Source organism: Mycetomoellerius zeteki, unplaced genomic scaffold, assembly GCF_001594055.1.
Source record: "Mycetomoellerius zeteki isolate Tzet28-1 unplaced genomic scaffold, Tzet1.0 scaffold328, whole genome shotgun sequence".
Lineage (NCBI taxonomy): Eukaryota > Metazoa > Arthropoda > Insecta > Hymenoptera > Formicidae > Mycetomoellerius > Mycetomoellerius zeteki.
Window position 1 is genome coordinate 113996 of NW_017257314.1, and position 23901 is coordinate 137896.

The following is a 23901-nucleotide window of genomic DNA, read 5'->3' on the forward strand; positions in this document are numbered from 1 at the left end:
AAAAATATATGCTGTCTCACTCTACAGTGGTGCAAGAGAGAAGATATGTGCTATCTCATTCTGACTAATACGAATTGACGGAAAATGTCGGACCAATCAAAAGTGACCCTCATATAGCCCAGTCTCTGATTAGAAGGTCTCTACTATTATCCGAACTACAGCGCCGTAGTTTTGACAATAGGACTGAATTCAGAACCGAGTATGAATTTGTTAGTATAAATGAACTTGTTGATATAAATGGAATTCTACTATATTAATTTCTTAATACATAGAAGACAAGATTAGAGATCAGCGGCAAAGAATTATTCACCTAGAAATTTTGTTGCGCGAGCAGTTCTGTCAATCAAATCGATTAAATTGATCCGAGTTTTCGGTCGAAGTCGCCCTTTTCTTCTTCGCGTCGGGAGTATCTTACTATTCAGTTTCACCTTCGTGCTTCTCAAAACTTACGCAAAATAATGTTACACAAAGGAATACGATTAAATAAGTATATATGGCAAATCTTTCGTACCGGTTTCGTTAAAACTAATGTTTGAAAAAAATTTGGGAAGACCGTCATAGAGAACTAGAGTCAATTGTAATTAACGCAAAATTTTAAAAAATTTTGAATTAGTCAGGGAAATTGTCTTTGACAAAATTTCTAGAAAATTAATCTTGATCGACATATATTACGTTTCTTTCATATTACATGTTTTGCAAATGTCTTACAGATTTGATTAGCAACTGCGAAAGAACGTGAAAATTGATTTGTCTTAGAATCCGGCACAAGATCTAATTTAAAATGATTATTCCTAATAATAAATACAGTTTAAATATTACGTACTTACAGTAACGAGTGTTATCGCGTTAACAAATATTACCGTTTGTTCATCGTGGATTAACGGCACATCTCGCCGCGTTCCTCATCGAACGGTTTCATACGAGATTTCATATAAGTATGCAACGTCGTACAACATAAATATATTTTTACGTTAGAACGATAATTTAGGTTTACCGCACAACAATCGCGAGATAAAGAGCAATAAAAGTGACGCAGATGCGCAGCGATACCAATTACAAAAGAATAATTATAAGCGGATAATAATAGTAATACTATCAATAATAGAAATGATAGCAATAATAGTAATAAAATAATATATATAATAAATTGAAGTTATTAGTATTAGCAATCGTATAATAACTGATGCCGCCGTCGGAGGTTTTTCAGTCTTCTTTGGTTGCTGGGTAACTCGCAGAGGTTAGTGGATACAGCAGGGCACTGTAGTACCGCCGCGACTAAAAACTCGTGTCTCTTTCCGAGTTTTCACCACCTCTTTCCCACCCTTCTCCCGTACCCCTTCGCCCCACCGTATTCGTGTTCGGCCGTAACGTGGTTGTCGCTCTTGGCGAGGAGAAAGGCGCTTAGCTTACGTTCCTCTCTTTTTTTTTTTTTTTAATCCGTTGATGGGGATCAATTGATTAATAAGCGTCTGGCTGCGGGCGCTGGAGGCTCCGGAGCGAACGACCGAGCGGTCTCGTTGCGGACGAGAATAGCAATATCCGATCGTGTTGTCCGTACCGCGTCCACGTCCTTCCTCTTATTGCACTAGGCTATTTCTCGCGACTTTCTGTACGCGCCACCGATAACAACGACAAACTTTCAGCGACGAGCACGCATTCGTCATCATTTAATTAATTATTCGTGTCACCTCGAATACCACTGCTAAAAATTAAAATGACAAAGTTCACAGGCGTTTCTCGCTCATTATCGATCGAAACGCCAAGTAAACGTAGTCGATCTCTCTCGTCTTTGTAATTTCTTATTCTTCTGTTCTCTGTTCCCTTTTTCTTCCCTAGCTTAATTCAGCTCAGGTGAACGCCTGTAATCCAGCTCTCTCGCGATTTTAATGTGCGCGTGTACAGAATCATTCGGTTTTGATGTGATTTCCGTCTCTCGAGAGCCCCTCGGGTCGTACGATACACGAAGAGAGCGATCGCGTGACGGATAATGGTCGGCCGCGACTGATTTCGTCATCATTCGACGATGACTATAGTGCAGGCGGCGGAGCTTCCTCGTGGACCGGGGCAGACTCTTCTCCGGAACTACCAGGCTCAGCTCAGCTCGCGTGGCGTCATAGAGTGCCGCCGCGCCGGATGATGGTTGTTGCGATGATGACGCCTCGCGCGATGCTCGCACTGCGCTGTGCAGCAGTCGTCGACGTCCGCCACGTGCTCGCCGCGCTTCATCTGATGCGCGATTGAGTTACAGAGTGACCGTGGACACCGTTTCCTATCGCACCTGACCTCGCCGTTCTGAAAGAAGCAGAGGGAGCGCTCCCATTACGATCACTATTTACGCGTTCGTTGCGCGAAATCCGCAAGGAATGCCTTATGCTTCATGCCAGTCATGACGGCGCGCGGCGCGGTGCGGCGCGGTGCGGCGCAGCGCGGAAACGGATCATTCCATAGAACGGATCAGCGATCCGCTTCGCATCGTTCATTCTATTCTATTCTATGATGTAACGTAGGATGATACATACATGTATCATTAAATGCACACAATATATAGCTGGAATAAATTGTGCTACATGGTTTATTATGAAAATAAAGATGTTGAAAAACCAAATATTTCATCAGTAATAAAAAACATAATTATTAATAAGTAAAAAAATTTCAGAATCTTTTACATAAAAAAAAATATAATATTAATTTAAAAAACAGGAATGGACAATAATGGTATTTCTAGTGTTAAGGAACACCGCTGAAACCCGTGAAAACAACTCAGGTTATACTTAACAGACTTAGCTAAAAAGAAGAAATGTATATATGTAGCAAGACGAGATGTTTATCCATCAACGAAAAAAACCGAATGCGAGTAATAAAAACGAAACGTGAGAGAAGAACCGGTGCAACGAGCTCTGTTGGAATACAAAATCCGTTTCTCACGATCGAGACGATTATTTTTCGCTCCGTCCCGTGACGTCGCGACGCGACGCGACGCGACGCGACGCAACGCAATGCAACGCAACGCAAGCCAGCCGAGGCCGCGGCGTTCCATTTTCATCATAATGGATGGATCCTGTAATGATCGGGCCAGACGAACGAGTCCGGTTAAAGGTTTTCGCCTTAAAGATATCTCGTCGTGTCCGTGTCTGGCTATCGCAACAAGACGACCGTGCAATGACCATCTAACGAATGAATTGAGTGTAACGAACAAAAGTAAAGTGAGTTCTAAGACTTCTCTCTGCTTGACAACAAGACGCGATCGCAAGATTCACTTCATCTCGTTCATATAAAATAATTAGATATACTTGATAAAGAGAGATCGTAAAAATAGCGATTTATTCATTAACCCAGTCTCTTGTTTTGGAACGATTCGCGACCAGTTCGAGAATAGCGTTTGTTCATTTTTCATTTTTCAATCAAATCTCACGACTCAAATCTAGCGATCAAGATTTCTCACCTTGCAGCGGCACTTGACACACTTTACCTCGCCGTGCGAGTGCAACCGGGGATGCCACTCCATGCCATTCTCATAGGGTCCACCGAAGGGGTACTTGCAGCCACCAGAAGATAGTATCTCTTCCGCGGTGCGCCGCGTCGAAGGTAAAGCCTGATCTCTCGGTAGGCGTACGGTATCGCTCGACGCGGTGGTGGTTACGTTGCTAAGGCTCGTTGTTAGTGGGCACTGTCTGCAGCAGGCTTTCTTGTCCAGCCTGACGGCGATCTTCTCGTCGCACTCAAGCGGCGGACACTGTACCAACGGGCATTTTACCTCCAGCGTGACAGCCTGTGAGACAAATGGATTTCTGATGTAAATTGCGAAGGTGACCTCTCGTACCTAGCCGCGTCCCATACACCGCGTAACACACACATTTCACGCCTTTTGCTCATTTCATCGTGTCGCATTTACAACTTATTATTGAAGTCTGTGGCAATTTAGGGCTGCGGTTCGATTCACACTTATAATGTTCATGAGCATAATTTGTCCTTGTTTAACATTTAATAACAAACAAGGACAAAATGATTCCAAGAACATTGTGAATGTGAATCGGATTGCAGCCTAGGAATTTCGTCCCAATGCCTTAAAAACGTATATACCAGTTGAACGAAGAATGTTTGTCGTGTAGTAATTTGTAAAAGATGTACATCGTTCCTTGAATACATAACGCGAGATATTTTCACGAATGACTTTTGCATGGTATCAATTGGCTAGGAAGCGATTGCCCGATTGCCGAGTATTAAATAAACTGCAATCGTTTAGAAAATCTTGTCGCTGAATCATTCAATTAAGCTCATTACTAACTGCCAGACCGCAACCGCATTCTTCGGACGTGGTGTGGCACGCTCAGGTTTTTCCGCGCTGCAAAATCGCGCCGAACTAATCATTGTGAAATACTGGTCACTTTAACGCGATTTAAGCCAAAGAGTAATTATAACGTATTACGAAAATCGTGTCACGCATGTGTAGAAAAATATTTTCTAAGAATTGTTGTGCTTCAAAAAAATTAATGTAACGAAAAAGAAGAGATGTATTTTGAGATCTTATAAATATTTGTCGCTATCAATCCAATTACGATTCTAATAAAACAAAAATAGGAGTAGAAACTTACGTCACAAGTACAAACTGCACAAGTGTCGAATCCTGCTGGTGGTAGATATGGATGCCAGGATGATCCCGCGAGATGATATTGTCCGGCCAACGTACAACCTTTCGTAGCATTGTTCTTGATTGTAGCGTTAGTTTCGGCAGTCATTGGATCTGAATAAATTATTAACGAAACGTTAAACGTGTCAGTAATATTGCATTTAGGAGGAGCATTTAACTTTATCAAATAACTTTACCAAATACAATTTATCATTCGAGCGTTTATACCATTTAGGCGATACTTAACTTATCTCTTTTGCAATTTTGCTACGTAAATTTATGCAAGTTATGTTTTATGTTCCGTTCTGTCCTTCTCTTACGTAGATATTCTCGTTTTGTATAAAAAAAAATTATTTCCAGTTTCAATAAATACATAAATCTCTTTACCTGCGCATATCGGGCAGCAATGACCAGTCGGCGGTTGCTTGAGCTGCTTTTCCAACCCGCAAGAGATTGTCGGACAGGGTACCGTGTCGCATTGCGCCAAGCCGCGATAGCAATGACACATCGAACAGGGATCCGAGTTCGAGGTCCATTGCGTGCCTTCCTCATAGAATCTGGTCTCGTGGAAACACGCACCAGTCTCGATATCCGATCTGGGTGGCTGCAGATTATACGCCACCACAGAGGCAACGTCGTTGTCGGCATAGTGTGGCAGACAACTGAACGGTGCCCTCGCCTTGAAGGGGGCCTTCAGGATGTGTGTGACCTGCTTGTCTGTCACTTCGAGGAAACCGATACCCGACTCTATTCTATAGAGCTCCAACGATGACAGTCCGGTGACCGAACCTTCCAGAGAGTATCCCGTGAATTCTTCGAGAAGTCTTCTAGCGACAGGAGCTCCTTGCGCCAGCATGGGCATCGTTTCTAAATATAAACGGAACGTTCGTGGTTCTTGGGAGGAGGGCGGGAAACCGGCGAGTTCTAGCTCATAGTGTAAAGAACAATCTAAATCCACCGCGGTCCATATCAAGCCGACCGGTCCAGGATGCGTCGGCTCCTTGGTCAATCTTCGCAGTAGCACAGGTGCGGCCGTATCTCTAGCGTCCGCCACGGGTCTCTCTAAAAGTCTACCGCGCAACATGGAGCCGACATGGCTGGCAGCGACTACGGAGAGTTCCTCGTTGAATAGTGGTTGCAATAGTCTGGGTCCAGGCCGATCTAAGGAACCGTTCGCGAAGGAGCCGCCGATCAACGAAGGTGTCAGATCCTCGAGTTCCATCCTCCGTTTCCCACCCTCGTCCACCAATGTCACCAGAGGGCTCTCTTCTTCAAGTCCTATCAATTGCACTCCGTAGCGTAGCGCACCGACACGATCCAAAAAGGCCCAAGCCAATCCGGATGCCACGGACGGTGTTTCCGACAGCAGCAATGTTTGATACATGTCGCAGGTTGCGCGTGAGCCTATCATGCCGATCAGTCGAAGAGCCTGCGGATCTTTGCGAGACATTATACTGATCAACAGCTTGCCTCGAGTCAAAAGACGAAGATCGGTCCCGGAAAGTGCGCTACGGACCTCTCCGTAATTCAGCTCATTCGACGGCTTTCTCACTATTATCTCTTCACGAAGGACCACGTGATCCTTCTCGTGATGTTCCAGCTGAACAATTAACGGAACATCGGCCACGTCGTTCGGCAGGAAGAGACCGTTGAAGACGAGGGACACGTGGATCGACGGCGCTGAGGCGGATGAAGCTGACACAACCGCCGTTGCGCCCGCGCCGGACATCAACGACCGGTCGACGCCCATCGCCGGTTCCAAGAGCGCGGAGAACTGCTCGGTCGAGAGCGCGCGGTAACGCGACAACTGGCCGGTCAAGCTCGATGAAGGCTCCCAAAGGAAAGACACGTGTAGCCGTTCCTCGCGTAGCAACTTGCGATAGTCGCGTGGCACGCGTCTCCACACGCCGCAGAGCTTGCCAGTGGTGTTCTGATAAGCACCACCAACCGGATCAATCACCTGCTCCTCGAGAATATTGCCGGACCCGTCCACGAACTGTATGCTACGCGGTCGGGGCGTTGACGCGGACAAATAGAACGCATAGTAGATATTCTTACGGTGAAACGTGAAGCGACCGGTCGCTAGATAGTTGTACGCGCTGTTGTAAACTGACGTCGGATTCGATTCATCGCGACGCAGAGACTGCGACGTTCTGCCCGTTAACAGGGTGCCGAAATCTGTAATTAACGAAGATCGTTTGATCCTAGTTGATATACCCTAGCAGGTATTCCGAGTATTCGCGTGACTCAGACATTTTTCCAATTACGTGATTATATGTGAAAAATTATTTATAACAAATATTTTTTTACAATTTTAATCTTATTCCTTGCATTTTGAACTTCGAAACGAAAAAAACATTGTTCAATTACGCCAACTTTAACAAAGATACATTAATTTAAAGGTTTGCCGACTTGCAAATACTAGTTAAAGAAATTTCGGAGCGAATATCAATCAGCTTTAAGAAAAATGCCATATAATGCACAAATATTCATGATTGTGAGCAAATTAATAACTAACGTTATTGGATACCGAGTCTTTGAGTTTCTGATACCATTTTTCGAGCAAAAAAAAACGATTTAAAGATCAACCGTATACGTATGCACATGCGTATCAAACTTTAAGAAAAATCTTACGTTTCAGGCTCCGCTCCTCTTCCTCCGAAGTCAATTGCGCTGGAAGATCCTGCGCTATGTCTGCGTCTGCAACAAAAGATTAATTCCGTCGTAAACGCGGGTATTTCACCGCTCGATACAATCTTTCCGGTCGTTCAACGCACAGTAATTTATGTTCGCGAAAAAGACCAATTACGAAACTCCTTAATAGATATTAAAAGTTTTCTCGGCCAATTTTCGCGATCTGCGCTTTTTGTTCCTTTACAAAACTGGATGAATTTTATGTTAATAATTCGTAGAATATATTAGAATAATAACAAAAGGGTATTCTTGAGAGGGCATGTAAATTATACTATACATCGGAATTAACGCCACATAACTCAGGCGCGATATAAAGCCAAATGTATATTCTATAGGGATAGGACTCTCTCTTAGGAGGCTAAAACTCCTCACGCGCAGGAGAATGGCGAGTCCTTTTGCACTTTGCATCGAGCGCATATAGTGGCGGTGGTTTCTCCCCTATCCACCGTTCCCCGAGCGTCTCTCCTTCGAGACAGGCGTAAAAATAAAAATAACCGGTCGATCGTCGATCGTCGATCCCCATTGAGCCGATTCAGCGGCCGGTGGTGGCATGTGCACCGACCATAAAGTATGCCTGCGCGCGGTAGGAAAAGAACTTTGAATGCTACTTTTATGGCGCATGCCGCGCCGGTTCAGCGCCACGGAGACGTTAATTGCCGCGCGCAAAACGTACAGCACGCCTCACCCGACGGCCGACCAGTTACTAACTAAACCGTTTCCGCCTACCTAATCGGATCTATGACGACCGATGGCCGCCGCTCTGTCGCGCCATTAATATCAGAGAAAGACGGATATGAGCGATAATACGGTTAATTACGACGATTAATTGGACCCACCTACCGCGTTTTCTTTTTTGCATCTCTTTTCCATTTTCGTTTCGTGGATAGGTTGGCTTGTCGACCTCCCCTTTTTCCCTTTCTCGTCCACCGTCGAGCGCGGCTCCAACTTGAAATTGAATGTTTCGCGATCTTTGCGACAATGGCGATTCGTGGATTCACAAATCCACGACGTTGCATTTTGCTTTTCGCGACTAGAAAGGATAAACGCGTCATCTAACAAATATGTTGGCGGCTATAGTCCCTGGCGGTTGTACTACCAAAGTCGCCACCTTAGGCATAACTCCGTTTCGGATCGAAGGACGACCGTTACTCAGGATTAAGAATCGTTCGAGGAGAGAGATATATATGTGTCACGAACTTTGGACGCGAACGACGGAGCGGAGATCGCGGATAATCTGGCTCGTAAAGCTGTATTCTTGGGATCTACCAGAACTCTGTCTCTTTGTCTCGCTTTCTCCCTTTTTTTCCAGGATAATCTGATACGCCCGACAGTTTCGTTTTATCTTCTGACTCCAGACGCCTACGATATCTAATTTGCTTGTTGCATTGTCGAGAAGAGCCCGAGACCGACTTTTGGTCGCCCATCACTGCCGAGATGAGAACCGACGAGAACCGAATGAGAATCGATGCGACGATCCAATCGACGGGCTCAAGGGTCGCAGTTATGTTTCCTCGTGGAGCGTAAAAGGCAGGCGTTGCTAATTGCGGCCAGTTTCACCTTTCATCAGCAGGGGGCAACGAGCCCGTATCAAACGACGGCAATGATTATTACGATGACCGTATAGGCGAGTCGTGCAGAAAATAAACTTAATGCGCACGTGATATTGATGCGCGAACGTTCTATGAGAATAAACGACCGACGCGGGAGTGGCGCAAGAGCGGTACGATTATCAAAAATGATTCGCTCTGTCCTCGTCGCTGTCGTCATTGATCCCCTCGTGGCACGGACGGCAGAATTGTGGCGACAACGAACGCTTTATCAAAAGTGTCATATTAACCTAATTGATAATATGCGCGCTTCTCCCGTTGCATCGCCAATAGCCGCGCGATAAGCACCCGTAAAAATTTAACGAAACGACGACCCCGTCTCTGTTTACAGGCACTCGGAACCAATCAAAAGAAACGATTCAAACGAACTTGTACTAATGACGCAGGAAAATAAAATAAAACAAAATAGAGAAAAAAGATTTACCCTCACATTCCTGTGTATCGCCAGTTCCACTGAACGGATCTTTGCTTCCCCTACCGCGATCGCTCTCTTCCATCTTTCGTCTCTATCTTCCTTCTGCCCGTCCCGTCCGCCCATCTATTCTTATTCCCATCGCGCGCTTTATGCCCGATCATTACGTATGCTAATATTTACATTTAGATTGCACGGCTTAATCGAAGTGACGCCATGCGGTAATATAGCCGGCGCCATGGCGCTAAACCGTGGCGTCCGTCTCCCCGATCCGCTCCTCTTCCACCGATTACAAACTCGAGTTCACTCTCAAGAGAACGCGATCGGTCAATCTTCCCCACGCTAATCCCTCCTCTCTCACTCTCTCTCCCTCTTCCACATCCGTCCCTTTTTTCCTCTTTACCGCTAGGCAAACCGTTTCGCCCGCATATCTCTACATAGAAGGGATATGTTGTTATCGACATCTCCGAAAGTACCTAAGCGTACGCGGCGACCGACAGCGGTCAGCGATTAGAAGGTCGTTATTCTAATGCACGCGCGGAGATTTAACGGGTCAATTTGCAATTTCCTTGAATAAACAATTTACGCACGATAAATATGAGGCGCGCAAAAGCGTAAAGGAGATAGTATCGCTATTCGAAGCGGAGCGGTTTCGTACCAATTCGCGCTCATTACCGTCGCACTGGAACTTGGCGCACGCGAGCCTTATCTGGTAGCCTTATCAACGCGGGAGATACATATACTACTTTCACTGCATCGCCAGCATGGACCAAATTCTTCGAGAGTGCACGGCTCCTCCACGGCGCGGACGCGGGCGCGGCGACGGACGGGAGGGCAACGCGCGTTGCGCATTCTATTTCTCCTCGCGGGGATCCGCGTATCGCGCTAGTCGCAATAGAATGCGGATGAAGTAAATCGCATAGCTAAGATATTCGAGAACCATATCCTTCCAATCTCCTTTATAGATAATATATCGAGGGAGGAACAATATAGATATTGTACATGTAGTTAAAGATTGCGTAAAAATTTTATCTCGGCTTATCTCATCGTTTCCGCACTGAAAAAAATGCATGTAATTTTACGTGGAAATTACATGCATTTTTTTCAGTGCGCCTTCTTGACGATCGGAAAAAAAGAGATTAACCAGAAATAATCGCAGCGAGGTGAAAAATAATACGGACACGTGTTGCGTAACTTACTGAAGTCACCGGGACAGGATTTGCAGCATCGTCCCGAGAGTAGAACTGGTTCGTCACACGTGAGTTTGGGGCATTCGTTCTTGATGTTGCGGCATTGAACTCTCGCGATGATCCGCCGTTTCTTTTGCACCTGAAAGTAGAAAACAACTACTGGTAAAAATAAAAACGAACTATACGTTATATTATGATTATTTCGAGATTTCTTCTTCTCGCGGACGCACGAGACGTCCTTGGGCAAATTTTTCGGAATTCTCTTCGCACAAATTTTCCGCCGTCTTACTTCATCTTTAAATCTGCTTTTCTCGCGCGCGTTAAGCCTGAGACACAATTGAAAAAAAAAGCAACAGAAATAGGGAATAACAGATGTCAACTTATATGTATACCATGGTTTCTGATAAGTTGAAATTTATTATTGCCTGTGTTTTTCAATTGTGTCTCACAATCAGACTTTATTTTTGGTCGCCTTCCGGCATAACAATGGAAAGAATGTTTACGAGGCGAAGGCAACGCAGCAATGCGACGCAGTTACTAAAAGTGCGGCTGCGAGTCGCGTGATTCCAGTTACGTTAGAAGAGAATTAAGTCGGTGGAAAAAAAACATTCCTAAAGCGTGAAACGACACACATTCGACACAATTGACTGAACGAGAGAAAAGGTGCGAGCAGGGGTTCGATTGTATATCATGTTGATAAAAATTACAAGAATAAACGAATTTCTAAAGAATATTTATAACATCTCTAGTGATTTTGCTCACTTTTATAATTTTCATCTCCGCTGAGTATAACGATACATTAAATTCCCAAAGGCGATCATTAACAGGCTACTCTTTAAGTTTGCATCGTGTGGCGACTCGTACTCATTGAGTATCCCGGCGGGGACAAGCGTCGACGTCCGACGTCCAACGTCCGACAAGGCGCGACATCGCTCCCGCGACGACTTTAGGTGAAGAGACATGGCTTCTTCTCTCTCGCAGCGACGTGTGATTCACGCGACGCGTCTGCTTCTTCCACCAAGCAAGACCGCGACCTATCAATAGCTCCTCATGTACACTGAAGAGGGACTGTCATTCCTCCGAAGTCTAAAAATAGAGGCCGCACTCTCGCGCTCCTCGACCACAAGCCGAACATAACAGCACGCCGCCGCGCCGCAGCATCTCCCGTCTCTCTTCCGTCTCGTCTTCCATCCATCTTTTCAATCGATCGTAATATTTTCGAAGAAAGAAGGATTCTAACCCGCAAAAAAGTATCTCGCGCGGATAGCTCGAGAACCGTCCGCTGCAGCAAAATTTAACTTGAAACTCAACGGAATCGACTTTACGCGTTCGATCAAAAATTGCTTCGGTCAAAAATGTTATCTCCTTGATATCATAATCATACCTGTTATTGCCACATTACGGGAAAGATTAGAACTCCGCGGTCTCTAATGATCTGACCGTCCTGACGACTTTAATGGCGTCGTACGTAATGATCGTACACCACTCCTTCTATGTGATCGTATAATTAATTTTCTCTTCTCGGTAAACTCATCAGATAGCGTCTCATTAGCATTTACACCGATTACTTATCGCGTGTTTTATCGTCGTTTAGTGCACACATAAATTCCGCAACATTTCCACATTAAGATTTAACGATTCGGCGCGCTCGAAATTCTCATAACGACCGGATGGCGGACTCGAGACTCGCGATCAACAACGATTAAAATATTCTCAAGATTTGATCCAAATTCCTTCGATTTAATGTAACGTACGAATGCAAAATTTTCTATAGAAAAAAATATATACATATTGAGAAAAAATTGTTTATTTAATTAAATTAATTTAATTCGTCTTTATTTCTTTCGATGAAGAATACGTGTATTTAAATATATTAAGTATATCATATATGTAATCTAAATACATACATTCTCCAATGAAAGGAATAATAACGAATTAAACTAATTTAGTCAAGTTAACAATTTTTTTTTCATTGTCAGTGTAGCCTTTTTTCGCCGGCAATATGTTAGACTTTAAAGTTAGACGCAGTCGATTTTTTTATTGTGAAAATTCTGATAGATAAATTTAAATCTGTAATAAGCAAATAAAATAATCCAATTTCATGATAGTAAAAACTTAATGTTGTAAAAAGCAAATAATATAATCCAATTTCATGATAGTAAAAACTTAATGTTGTAAAAAGCTTTCACAAGTGTATGTAAGAATTTTTTCAGACTTTTATACAATTCGAATAATATAAAAATCTGCCCTGAAGTTCGAAGAACCAGAATGAAGGGTGAAAATTTCACATTACTGATAGAACGGATAGAAATGATATATTCAAGAATATAAGATACCTTAGGAGAGAATATTATTACGCGACATTCCTTTACGCGTGTATTAAACAACGATAAGGCGTGAAAAAAAATTGGCGAATGCTAATGAAATATTGTACGAAGATGGGAAGAAGGGAAGAAAGTTATAAGTACACATCGCGCGCAAGAAGCGCTACAGTCGCGCTTAGCGTGCGATCGTAATGCGCGTAACAAATGTTTTCTCGTATTACATCGCGTATTTACAAACGCGATGTAACGCCTCCCCCCCCCGCAACACAAATATTAATATGATTACATCACAGGATGAACATAATAGCGTTTCATTGTTTATTGTATGTAAGAATTCGGTGTTACGCATCGAGATTCATTGCGTTATCACGAAGTGACAAGAGGGAAGAAGAGGGGGAAGAGAAGGCATGCGTACAATCAGAATATAAATGATGATTATTGCGCGTTCTCGAATAAATATGTATCCGTGCGTAATTTGTGACGCACGCGCACGTCGGCGAGCTAACTGCCTAACCGTCGAATCTGCGCACCTCGCTCGCCAAGTGACGTTTCGGATTCGGCGTCTCGACATTTGATACGTCACCTTTGTGTCAATAGCGTGGCATTTATAGGCCCAAGAGGTTAAATTATACGCCGCGCGCAACAAACCGGGGGCATCGTAATTGCAAGAATTTATCCTCCGATAGAAATTTATCCTCTCTCCATTTTATAAGACTTGAACATACCATGAGACTCGGTAAACATCGATGTGACTTGGATTTAAAAAAGGAGAAAAAAAATAACGATGTGAACATAAAGTCGTAATAAGTACCTAAGACGTGATTATAGCATGTTTCTTGACAATAAATTCGGAGGCAAAGGATAGAGAGAGAGTACGCGTCGTTCTTTATTCATGTATGTTAATAAATGCTGGCGTGGTATTGATTGTTTACTAAACACTACGTGTACGCCGAACGCTACACGCGTGACATGCGACACATTTGAATAATAGCTGCAACGAGTTATGTATTTTTTTTAATAGAAATAAAAAAAATTATAAAACACACGTACCGGTATGCACTCGCATTTGATGCAATACATGACTCCGAAGGGCGGTCCCAAGTCCGCGAACCATGTCGAGCCCAATTCGCGAATCTGCTTGCCGAAAGTGCATTCTGAAAAGAAAGGAAAAACATCGCGTCGTTATCAATCGTCGTTAGTATTACCATATTACCGCCAAATAACATTAGCGATGTAAATATAGACATCATCTTATCCGATTTATGATTTCATCATCTTATCGATTACTGATACTACGCTACAAAGATTGTATTTCGCAGACATCGAGAAGACATTGGCTATACGTTCAGCAGAAAAAGCGAAAATATTTTTGTTGAGGATTCTTTAATAAAAAAGAAAAAGAATTTTTATTACCTTCAATATTACACATGCCAAGAAGAAGACTTGATTCACTCTTTTTACCTTGTCCTCACATATTTACCCACATAAAATTCTTTAATATGTATGATTGGTTTATATATTTAGATCCGGTGAGAGGAACTAAGGACAAAAACCAATCGTATTAAAAAATCTTACAACAGTTGCAAAGCTACTTTTTCTGCTGAAAGTAGCCGTTATGATAGTCATATTAAAAAGAGATACACTTTGAACGCAAAACACAGCTCATCGCACTGACGCACTTCCGTTGCCATCATCGATGAATGAGACGCAATTTGATGCGAGTATAACGTAACACGCTCGGTATGTACATACATTGATCCGCGTGCATATTCATTCGCACCGATATTATGCGTCGCGCGTTCATTCAAACCACCTGCACCGCGTCGCGTCGTATAGAGACATGTCACCGAGACGCGATGATCGACGCATCAGTCATTCTCGATGTAAAACTCGGGCTCTTGTTTGCAAATTACAAACGTATCGTGTGAACCACACAGAGAGAAAAAAATTTCCTATGATCGCAAAAGGAATTATAAAATTTAATTGTCAAATTTGTTTGCTGTTTATAGCAAATAAATTTGCATATTTGACAAATATTTACATTTATTGCAAATAACTTTTGTAGCAAGTACAAAAAAGTACTTGTTATATCTGCAAATAATTTGGCGATCTCTATATTTGCCAACAGAATTTGCTGTCATGGCATAGGATTAGCGTTTACAGCAAATTTTTTGTCTCTATGCAGCTCGATGTTGGTCGATGACAAAACGGACGAGTCTCTCCGGTTTGCCACTTCGAATCCGGATTGCCGGATTAGTTTTACAGCACAAGACGTAAATCCCAAAGAGAAAAGGGATAAAGACGCGACCGTTATCTTTTACAACAAGCTGGCGATAGCCAGTAGCAAAACACGTAATAATACGCTCCATTAAATTGATAACAATATCGATGATCTTTTTCAGCTTGATATTTCATTAGACTACCCTTGTGAAGCTAGCCTCCCATTATTAAAAAAAATTATTTCTTTTGAGAGTTCTGAATAGATTTTCACAATAGTTTCAGAGTTCCTGATAGATTTGAGAAATAGTTCTGGCCATTATATATATAAAGCCATAAAAACGCAATTTTAAAAATGGGGGGCTAACTTCACACAGCTCCCCATTTTCGAAAAAAAAAATCATTTTTTTCAGAGTTCTGGATAGATTTTGAATAGTTCCAGAGTTCCCGATAGGTTTAAGAAATAGTTCCGTTCGAGAGAGGGAGAAAGTAAAAAAAAAAACGTCATTGAAAAACCCGAAATTGACACCTAAAAACAATTTTCTCATTAAGATATTTTACAGAACTCTGGGGGGGGGGGGCCTATCCAGAACTCTCGACAGAACTGTCAGAATTCTTCAAAAAATTTTTTGCTCTGCTAAATTTGAAAATGGACACCTATAATCGCTCGTAACTTTTTCAGTTGAAATTCTGCGGATTTTTGTCATTAGAATTTTCGACATTTTGCGATTTTTGTATGTGTCCGTTTGCCCTTTATGGGGATAACACCCTTTCGAAGTAGATCGGTTTTTCTCTTTCGAAACAGATGCTTCCGAAACTGTAAGAAGTAGAACTAATGTTTGAAATGATAGTTGCATGGTTTCAGAAATAATTTACAACAAAAGATAAAAAAATTCTTTTTAAATTTGTTTATTTATTCTCACCACTTTACTATTCTTTTTTAACTTTGATTTTTTTTTATGATAATGAAAAATATTTTGAGATGAATTTAATCGTGTATGATAAAGTTATTTTCCAATGTATTTTTAGAAATAATTAAAAACTCTCAATATGCTCGTGGTGCGTTAAGAATCGAATGTGGATGGCGAGCATATAGAAACGTTTTTAATTATTTCTTAAAAATGGTACTTTGGAAAATAATTTTGTCACACACGATTTAATTCATCTTATAATAATATTTCTTATTAATATAAAAAAAATGAAAATTAAAAAAGAAGAGTCAAGTGGTGATAATAAATTTAAAAATGTTTTTAAATTCTTTCCTTTTTTTATTGTAAAGTACTTCTGAAACCATGCAACTTTCACTTCAAACATTTTTTACTATCTCTTACTTTTTAGTTTCAGAAATTTTCACTTCGAAAGAGAAAAACTGATTTACTTCGAAGGAGTATTTCATTTTTTAAAAGTGCAAACGGGTACGTATAAAAAAATTGTGTCGCTTATTTTTGTCTGTGAAACAACATATTAAAAGCTTATCGAAATCAGAGAGAAACAGTTGGGTCTCTTTTCTTGTACGGTATATTTGTAGAGTATTTATATATAATCTTTCGTTTTTCAAATGTACACCATTAATTGTATTTTACAGCATTTGAAATGCTGCTGTAATTCATGTTTTAACATCATTTGTTTGTTGGATATTTTAGACAAAAAGCATTCAATTATTCTGAGTGTGTGGTTGTCATACAAACAGGATATGTAGGTTTGAAATTTTTATTTGATTAGATGTACCGCATTACTATTTACATTTTGTAATTATTTTTGACGGTGTATGAATGAAAAGTTAGGTAAAATTAAAGTACTTTCTATCAAAAGACACAGATAACCCAATGTAACACATTGAATCATTACATCCTTGTTATTTGGAAATGTTAAACAAAGATGACAATCACTGTGTCGCTTGCTGGAAAGCACCATTATTATTGTGTGCCTTCGATTTAGGAAATTTTTCCCAGTCGATTCGGCCCGGCCATTTGCGTACTACAAAGCTACCGCTGCTGCCGTCACCGCTCGTCAACTTAAACTCGATGCGGACGCAGCGACGCGACGATTGAAACAGTGACGCGTGATTGAGTAGAAACAACGTTGTTATAAAACTTTAGTCGTGTTTAGTAGCATTACGATACACGGAACAATTGTATTGCCACGCTTGTTTTATCAAATATTTTGTAGTCAATATTAAGTTTATTAAGTATTCTATAACTATTGACAAATTTTAAATCTGTTTTTCATTTGCTGTATAAACTGCTTTTTATGCACATATTATAAGTTAATATAACATCTTGGATAACTAACAATTCCTTGGGTGAGTTTGGTTTAATTACATGTTTTTATGGGAACTCTTATTCATATCGCGTTTCATAACAGTTTTTTTATTTAGGTTCAATATATAGTACAATGTACGACGTAGAAAAACTCTTGTCTTTGTTAATTTCTGATGAATATCGAGTAACAGATGACAATGGAAATATATATCGTCCTTCCCATGAGATATATAAAAAAATTTTAGAAAAAATGCTTGAATATAATAGCGTAATATCCACAAAACATATAATACCAAATCTTTCGAACTGATCGCAAAAAAATTTATATTACCGTTTTGAATGCATTTGACGTTAAAAATGAGACAAATAATTCCACGGATATATTGAACTATCCCTTACTGAAAACGTAACACATGCATCTAAAGATACTGAAAAATCTTTTCGATTGGTTATTTCAAGCGATAAATGGAATAAAATAAAGAAAAAAATGCAGTTACTTATAATAATCGTATATGGTTCTTAAACCTGGAAAATGGAGCGATTTACTTGCGGAAAAAATTTATCAACAGGCTAATTAATAGATTGATAATAAATTGAATGTGCAATATCTTTCAAACGTGCGAAGATTTATGTACGTAGCAATGCTAAGCACTACGCTGTATTTGAATGGAAAATGCAAAAAATGCAGCGCAGTTATATACAGATTTTTGCTCAAAAAACCGCAAAAATCTAATGACGCGATATTTGAATGTAAAGTCACAAATTTTCAGTCAAATTTTATACATTCAAAAAAACGTCAATTAAAAGGTTACCTTAGAGAAAAAGTTCGAATTAGTAGATGGACGAAAATGTGCTTCTGAATAGAGGAACAAAGAAGCGACTCGTTTAATGGAAATTGGAGATTCTGTTCCGCCTATAATCTACGATTCTGCCGTTTTAAGAAAAGCTGTTAGATAAACGTCTCCAAATACAAACTACAGATCCTATAAAAAACTTGCGAAATGCGAAACATTCAATACTTCGAGGCACTATCCGGTTATGATCCATTTTATTGGACCGAAAAACGTGTATTATATAAAAATGTCTGTAAAGACAAAAATTGTTTTCTTGCAATCGATGCAACTGGGGAAACAGCCAATAAATTATTTCTTCCAAATGGAAAGAAATCCTCATATTTATTCCTTTATCAATGTATATACGTCACAAACAAAGTTATAGTTTTCCCGCATTTCAAATGATTTCTTCAAAACAACACGCATCACAAATTTCATTATTCTTGCTTGAGATATTAAGAAGCGGCCGATACCGCGACTTGTAGTAAGCGACTTCGGAAAAGCAATTTTATTGGCTATTGCCCGAATTTTTGGAAATTATCGAAATTTGCAAAACTATTTAGAAATTTGCTTTAATATAGTGTTTTCCAAATGTACGTTGACATTGCCCGACTGTTATATCCGATTAGATGTTAGTCACGTTGTAGCATTGGTAGCTCGCTGGTCATGTTTAAAAAAAAAGCGTCAAAGATACGTCAGTTCTTTTTAAGATGTATTTGTATCGTCTATCAATCCGATAATTTAATTGAAATCGAATCGTTATTGAAATCAGTGCTAGTAGTTGCGTTAAACGAGGAAATTGGTGAAAACAAAAAGGTGAATTTTTAGATTCTGAAGTTCATCTTCGGTTCGCGAGTAATCGCATTAAAGGTTTAACAGTTGATGATAATATACCAGATAACGAATATTTCTTGCACAACGCTGATGATAACGGAACGTCAGAAAGTTGGTCAGAATGGGCAACAATTGTTTACAATCAAGCGGAAAAAATTGTATCACGGTCAATAGAAGGGACGATTGTAAATGCTTTTTATGATGTAGAAGTAGCACAAAAAATCAAATCATTGATGGGTTCCTTACCGCTTTGGACGGGTATAATGACGAGATATTTTAAGATCGGAGACAAAACAGCTATGTCTTCTTTTGTAGAAGCTGAATTTTCTACATTGAAATGTAAAATTTTTAAAAATCGGTTACCAATGCGCATAGACAAATTTATATTACAACATATAAAGTACATTGATGGTAAGCTCCTTTTAGCAAATGCTGAACATCGTGTTATGGATAAGAAAAATATCCAAACAGATTTAAATAAAATAACAAATGAATTTCTAAAGCTAAGAACTACTCCTTCTAATAAAAATGAAAAAATAGGAAATACACTTCGTATGAGCTGCGATGAAGTATATATACTAGTATACAGAAGCATGTAATATCTCCACGTCACAGCCATCACATTTTGCAGATTTTATAGATTCTAGAGATCAAACATCACCCTATTTAGAAATATTATCTAAGCCATCACCTGCAAACGACAATGAAGAAGTTAGTGTAAATTCTTTAAATCAAATCGAAAATTGGAGAGGAAAAGCGACACAGGATATTTCAGTCTCAAACTGTATCGATGAAACGTCACAAGCCAAATTATTTGGATTCATGTCCCGATTGGAATACCGATAATATAAAAAGCGCAGTAGGATTGCCATTAATTCGCATTGGCAATGTGTGAATCTCGTAATTATAGATAAACAAACAATAGTTGTCCATGAAACGTGTGCTTTCAATTCTACATTGCAGATTGTAATAGCTGGACTCGCATTATATGAATCATATAACACTAAAACAATTAACAGTGCAAATCATACGATCTAATTAGCAAGAAAAATTTAAAAAAAAAATGAAATTCAAGCAAGCAACTACGTTGAAAGAGCTCAAATATTGAAATCTATAGGATTTTTTGAAAAAAGAAACACGTACCAACAAATACAATCGTTAAACGTAAATTGTAACGCGGCACATCTTACCGAATACCTATTTCGAGACAGTCCTAGTTATACAGCAACTACAATATGTTCAGAATGTTCCTACGTTTTTTGTCTAAAAAAATCCAATACTGACAATTAATGTTAATTTTATATTAAAACATGGATTTTAGATGTTACAAGATGCAATTAATGACGTACATTTGGAAAAACGAAAAGTTACGTGTGAAAAGTGCAAATGCACTCAGTCCGAAACCGATGTTGTTTATGGATATCAAATAATTATTGATACTAGTATTATCACCGATAACAATTATCAAAAAATTTCAAATTCGGAAATTATAACATGCAACTTAAAATTGTTACCCAAAGTTGTAATTATTGGTCAACAAAAATATGGTTTTGCAGGACTTATGTCCTACAAATCATATAATACGGAAACGAACGACGGTCATTACACGGCTCTTATTTATGATGGATTAAAGTGGTAAAAATATGATGATATTGATACCAAGAAAACATGTATCTGAAAACGAAATTGTAACACCTCATGTATTGATGTATGTTATCTCAGAATAAAATATATTATAAGTATTAAACTCTCTCAGATTAAAGCTTTTAACTAAAGTTACAATAATTATTTATCTCTCTACTCTTTAGATATAAAGCAGCTGAACCGAATAAGGTCCATTTAATTTATTTTAGCTTTTAAAAATTCTACTTATATATATAAATGGGAATATATTAAAATAAACTAAATCAAAAGATTATTTCATTCACTTATAAAAATAAAACATTATTTATATAAAATATTTATAAATAAACGAAAAAAAATTTTTTTTTAATTTTTTACCATTGGGATTTATTACATGCATATAAATATAATTGTTTAGACTAAACTCAGTACATATTCAGATTCATATTATTAAATATAACATTCATAATATAAATTGTATCTGATACATAAATTGTACAATTATTTTTAATCTCCCAGCCATCATTAGATTACCTTTCTGAAATTCGACACTTGACTTTAAAAAATGCTTGACTTAATTTAATGCTCATTAAACAAATATTTTTATTAAAATCGAATGCCACAAATTCATATAGATTTTGTTATTGAGGTCTCTAACAAATAGATTGTACGTATATATACTAACAAAGTCATCGTAAGAAGAAAAAAATATTAAATATTAACTTAATTTCAATGGTACAAATTAGTACAAATTCATTTTTGCCCTCGGGTTGTTTTTTTTATGGTCCTGCCAGCTTAAACATTAAACTAGCAATGACACGTTTTCTTAGAAATAATACATAAAATAGAATTTTTTTCGTAGCACAAATTAGTACATTTGATCCTATTCATTTCTGATATTCTTATTCTTTTTTTTGCTTTTATTTTCAATTAGTCCTGCCAGTTTAATGTTAAGCTAGCAGCGCAACGTTTTTTTTCCCCCAAAACGGCACAGGGTACAAAATTTTATTGAGAGTACAAATTAGTATAAAATGGGTACCAATAGGTCCAAAAAGGTTTAATAGGTCCGATGTGATTTTGCTGATTTGATCCTACCAGCTTTAGAGACGAAAACCCGAGTATTTAATGCTGAATCTCATTCGGCTCAGGAATATTAATTTAAAAATGTGGATGTATTTATAAGTTTTGACAAATTTCGCGGTCATACTGTCATAATATAAAAAAAATGTATGTATATTAACAAATTTATATTCAACAATTACATATAACATTTCTGTCGAGAGTTCTGGATAGCCCCCCAGAGTTCTGTCGAAAATCCTAATGACAAAAATCCGTAAAATTTGAACTGAAGAAGTTACGAGCGATTATAGGTGTCCATTTTCTAATTTAGAAGAGTAAAAAATTTTTGAAGAATTCTGACAGTTCTGTCAAGAGATCTCGATAGCCCCCCTAGAGTTCTGTCGAAAATCCTAATGACAGAAATCCGTAGGACTTGAACTGAAAAAGTTACAAGCGATTATAGGTGTCCATTTTCAAATTTAGCAGAGCAAAAAATTTTTTGAAGAATTCTGACAGTTCTGTCGAGAGTTCTGGATAGCCCTCTCCCCAGAGTTCTATAAAATATCTTAATGAGAAAATTGTGTAAAAATAATACTTTCAAAGTTATGGCTGTTTTTTAGGTGTCAATGTCGGGTTTTTCAATGATGCTTTTTTTTACTTTCTCGAACGGAACTATTTCTTATACCTACCAGGAACTCTGGAACTATTCAACATCTATCCAAAACTCTAAAAAAAATGATTTTTTTCGAAAATGGGGAGCTGCGTGAAGTTAGCCCCCCATTTTTAAAATCGCGTTTTTATGGATTTAATGGCCAGAACTATTTCTTAAACCTATCAGGAACTCTGGAACTATGAAAATTTATTCAGAACTCTCAAAAGAAATTATTTTTTTTTAATAAGGGGGGGCTAGCTTCACAGGGGTCATTAGACTCGTCTTCATTCGCTAGGAAGAAAAGGAAAGAGTAAGATTGCAAGCTGCTATTAGCAGTATAATTATTTTCCATCAGTCATCCTTTCTTTTCCATGTGTAAAAATAAATGCAGACGTGGAAGCGTCCGAAAATAACACAATGAGAATCGCTTGCGTTTGTATTACGCATACACATGCATCTCGCGGCGTTCTTATTATCCTGTAAAGTAACTAATTACAACAAGTATCGCCTTTTTTCTTAATCCACAGTTCTACGCTCAATTCAAAATTAGCTGGATTATATTATATCAAGATAGATTATTAAAGTTCCGAGACACCAATGACTAGCAGACAACGGACTACCAAATACCATCAAACGACCACCAAAAGAATGGTAATGGTCATTTTTAGATTTTTAATGGAGGGATCAACTTCATACAGCCCGAGACATCAGCTAAAAGATTGCAATACTTTTTTTCAATGAATTTCAGAATTCAGCCTCTTGCTCGTAGAGCGATTGAACGTAAATGGTCAGATCCATAAATAAGAACCAATCGCTCGGTGAACAGACTACATTTCAAAATTTTCAAAAAGAAAAAAAGTGTTGCAACCTATGAACAATCATACGTCTTATGATACATACGCATAAAATTAGAATACTAGTCACAAGTTCTTATACAAATTTTACGAGAACACGTTACGAATCTTACGAATCTGCTTAGAATTGGCCCGTACATCTCTTTTGTTTGATTTAATTACAGAACGTTTTCTCTCAGAGTGTATATGTCTTTTAAAAAGATGAAATAACCTTCGTCTTATGTTATTGCTCTAATATCAAGTAAAAAGATAAATATTTACTAGTTGGATATTTGTGAGTGCGTGCGTGTGTGTAAATAAGAAAGAAAAAGATAGACAATGTTGTGGAAAAATACATTAGCGGAAATTTCACGATCATATCGCTCTAAGCTACTAAAAAACTATCCATCGCAATGAGAGAGAGAGAGAGAGAGAGAGAGAGAGAGAGAGGAAGGAGAGAGAGCGAGAGAGAACTCGGTCATGTACGAGTTAGAGAAAGGAAAATGGAGAGAGGCCCGTTTTGCACGAGGTCATTGCACTGCGTGCGCTAAGTCGTTCTAAGCGCAAAGTCGCGGCCCTAAGTAACTAGGAGTCCGAGAGAGCCACGACACAAGCTACCGCATCGAAAATATGCGAGTCACGCGGCATAGCGCGGTAAGGTGAAGCGTATTAGGTCTCCTCTCCTCTCCTCTCCTCTCCTCTCCTCTCCTCTCCTCTCCTCTCCTCTCCTCTCCT

General features: G+C 39.2%; 1 protein-coding gene and 1 long non-coding RNA gene across 2 annotated transcripts in view; one reads left to right on the top strand and one right to left on the bottom strand.

The window, feature by feature from the left end:
• Positions 1-699: 699 nt before the first annotated feature.
• The window catches only part of sog (chordin short gastrulation), a 48160-nt gene continuing 24958 nt past the window's right edge, over positions 700-23901 (bottom strand). Inside the window, exons 2-8 of the mRNA XM_018452055.1 lie at positions 13905-14008; positions 10540-10669; positions 7262-7327; positions 5015-6805; positions 4593-4741; positions 3443-3769; positions 700-2292 (exon numbers count right to left, since the gene is read on the bottom strand). Coding sequence (XP_018307557.1) covers positions 2092-2292; positions 3443-3769; positions 4593-4741; positions 5015-6805; positions 7262-7327; positions 10540-10669; positions 13905-14008 — 2768 coding nt within the window. The 3' untranslated portion in view covers positions 700-2091. The remainder of the gene's footprint in view (positions 2293-3442; positions 3770-4592; positions 4742-5014; positions 6806-7261; positions 7328-10539; positions 10670-13904; positions 14009-23901) is intronic.
• LOC108725193 (uncharacterized) overlaps positions 14540-23901 on the top strand; it is a 10514-nt gene continuing 1152 nt past the window's right edge. The window contains exons 1-2 of the long non-coding RNA XR_001936742.1: positions 14540-14594; positions 15040-15206. This is a non-coding gene — a long non-coding RNA (uncharacterized lncRNA). The remainder of the gene's footprint in view (positions 14595-15039; positions 15207-23901) is intronic.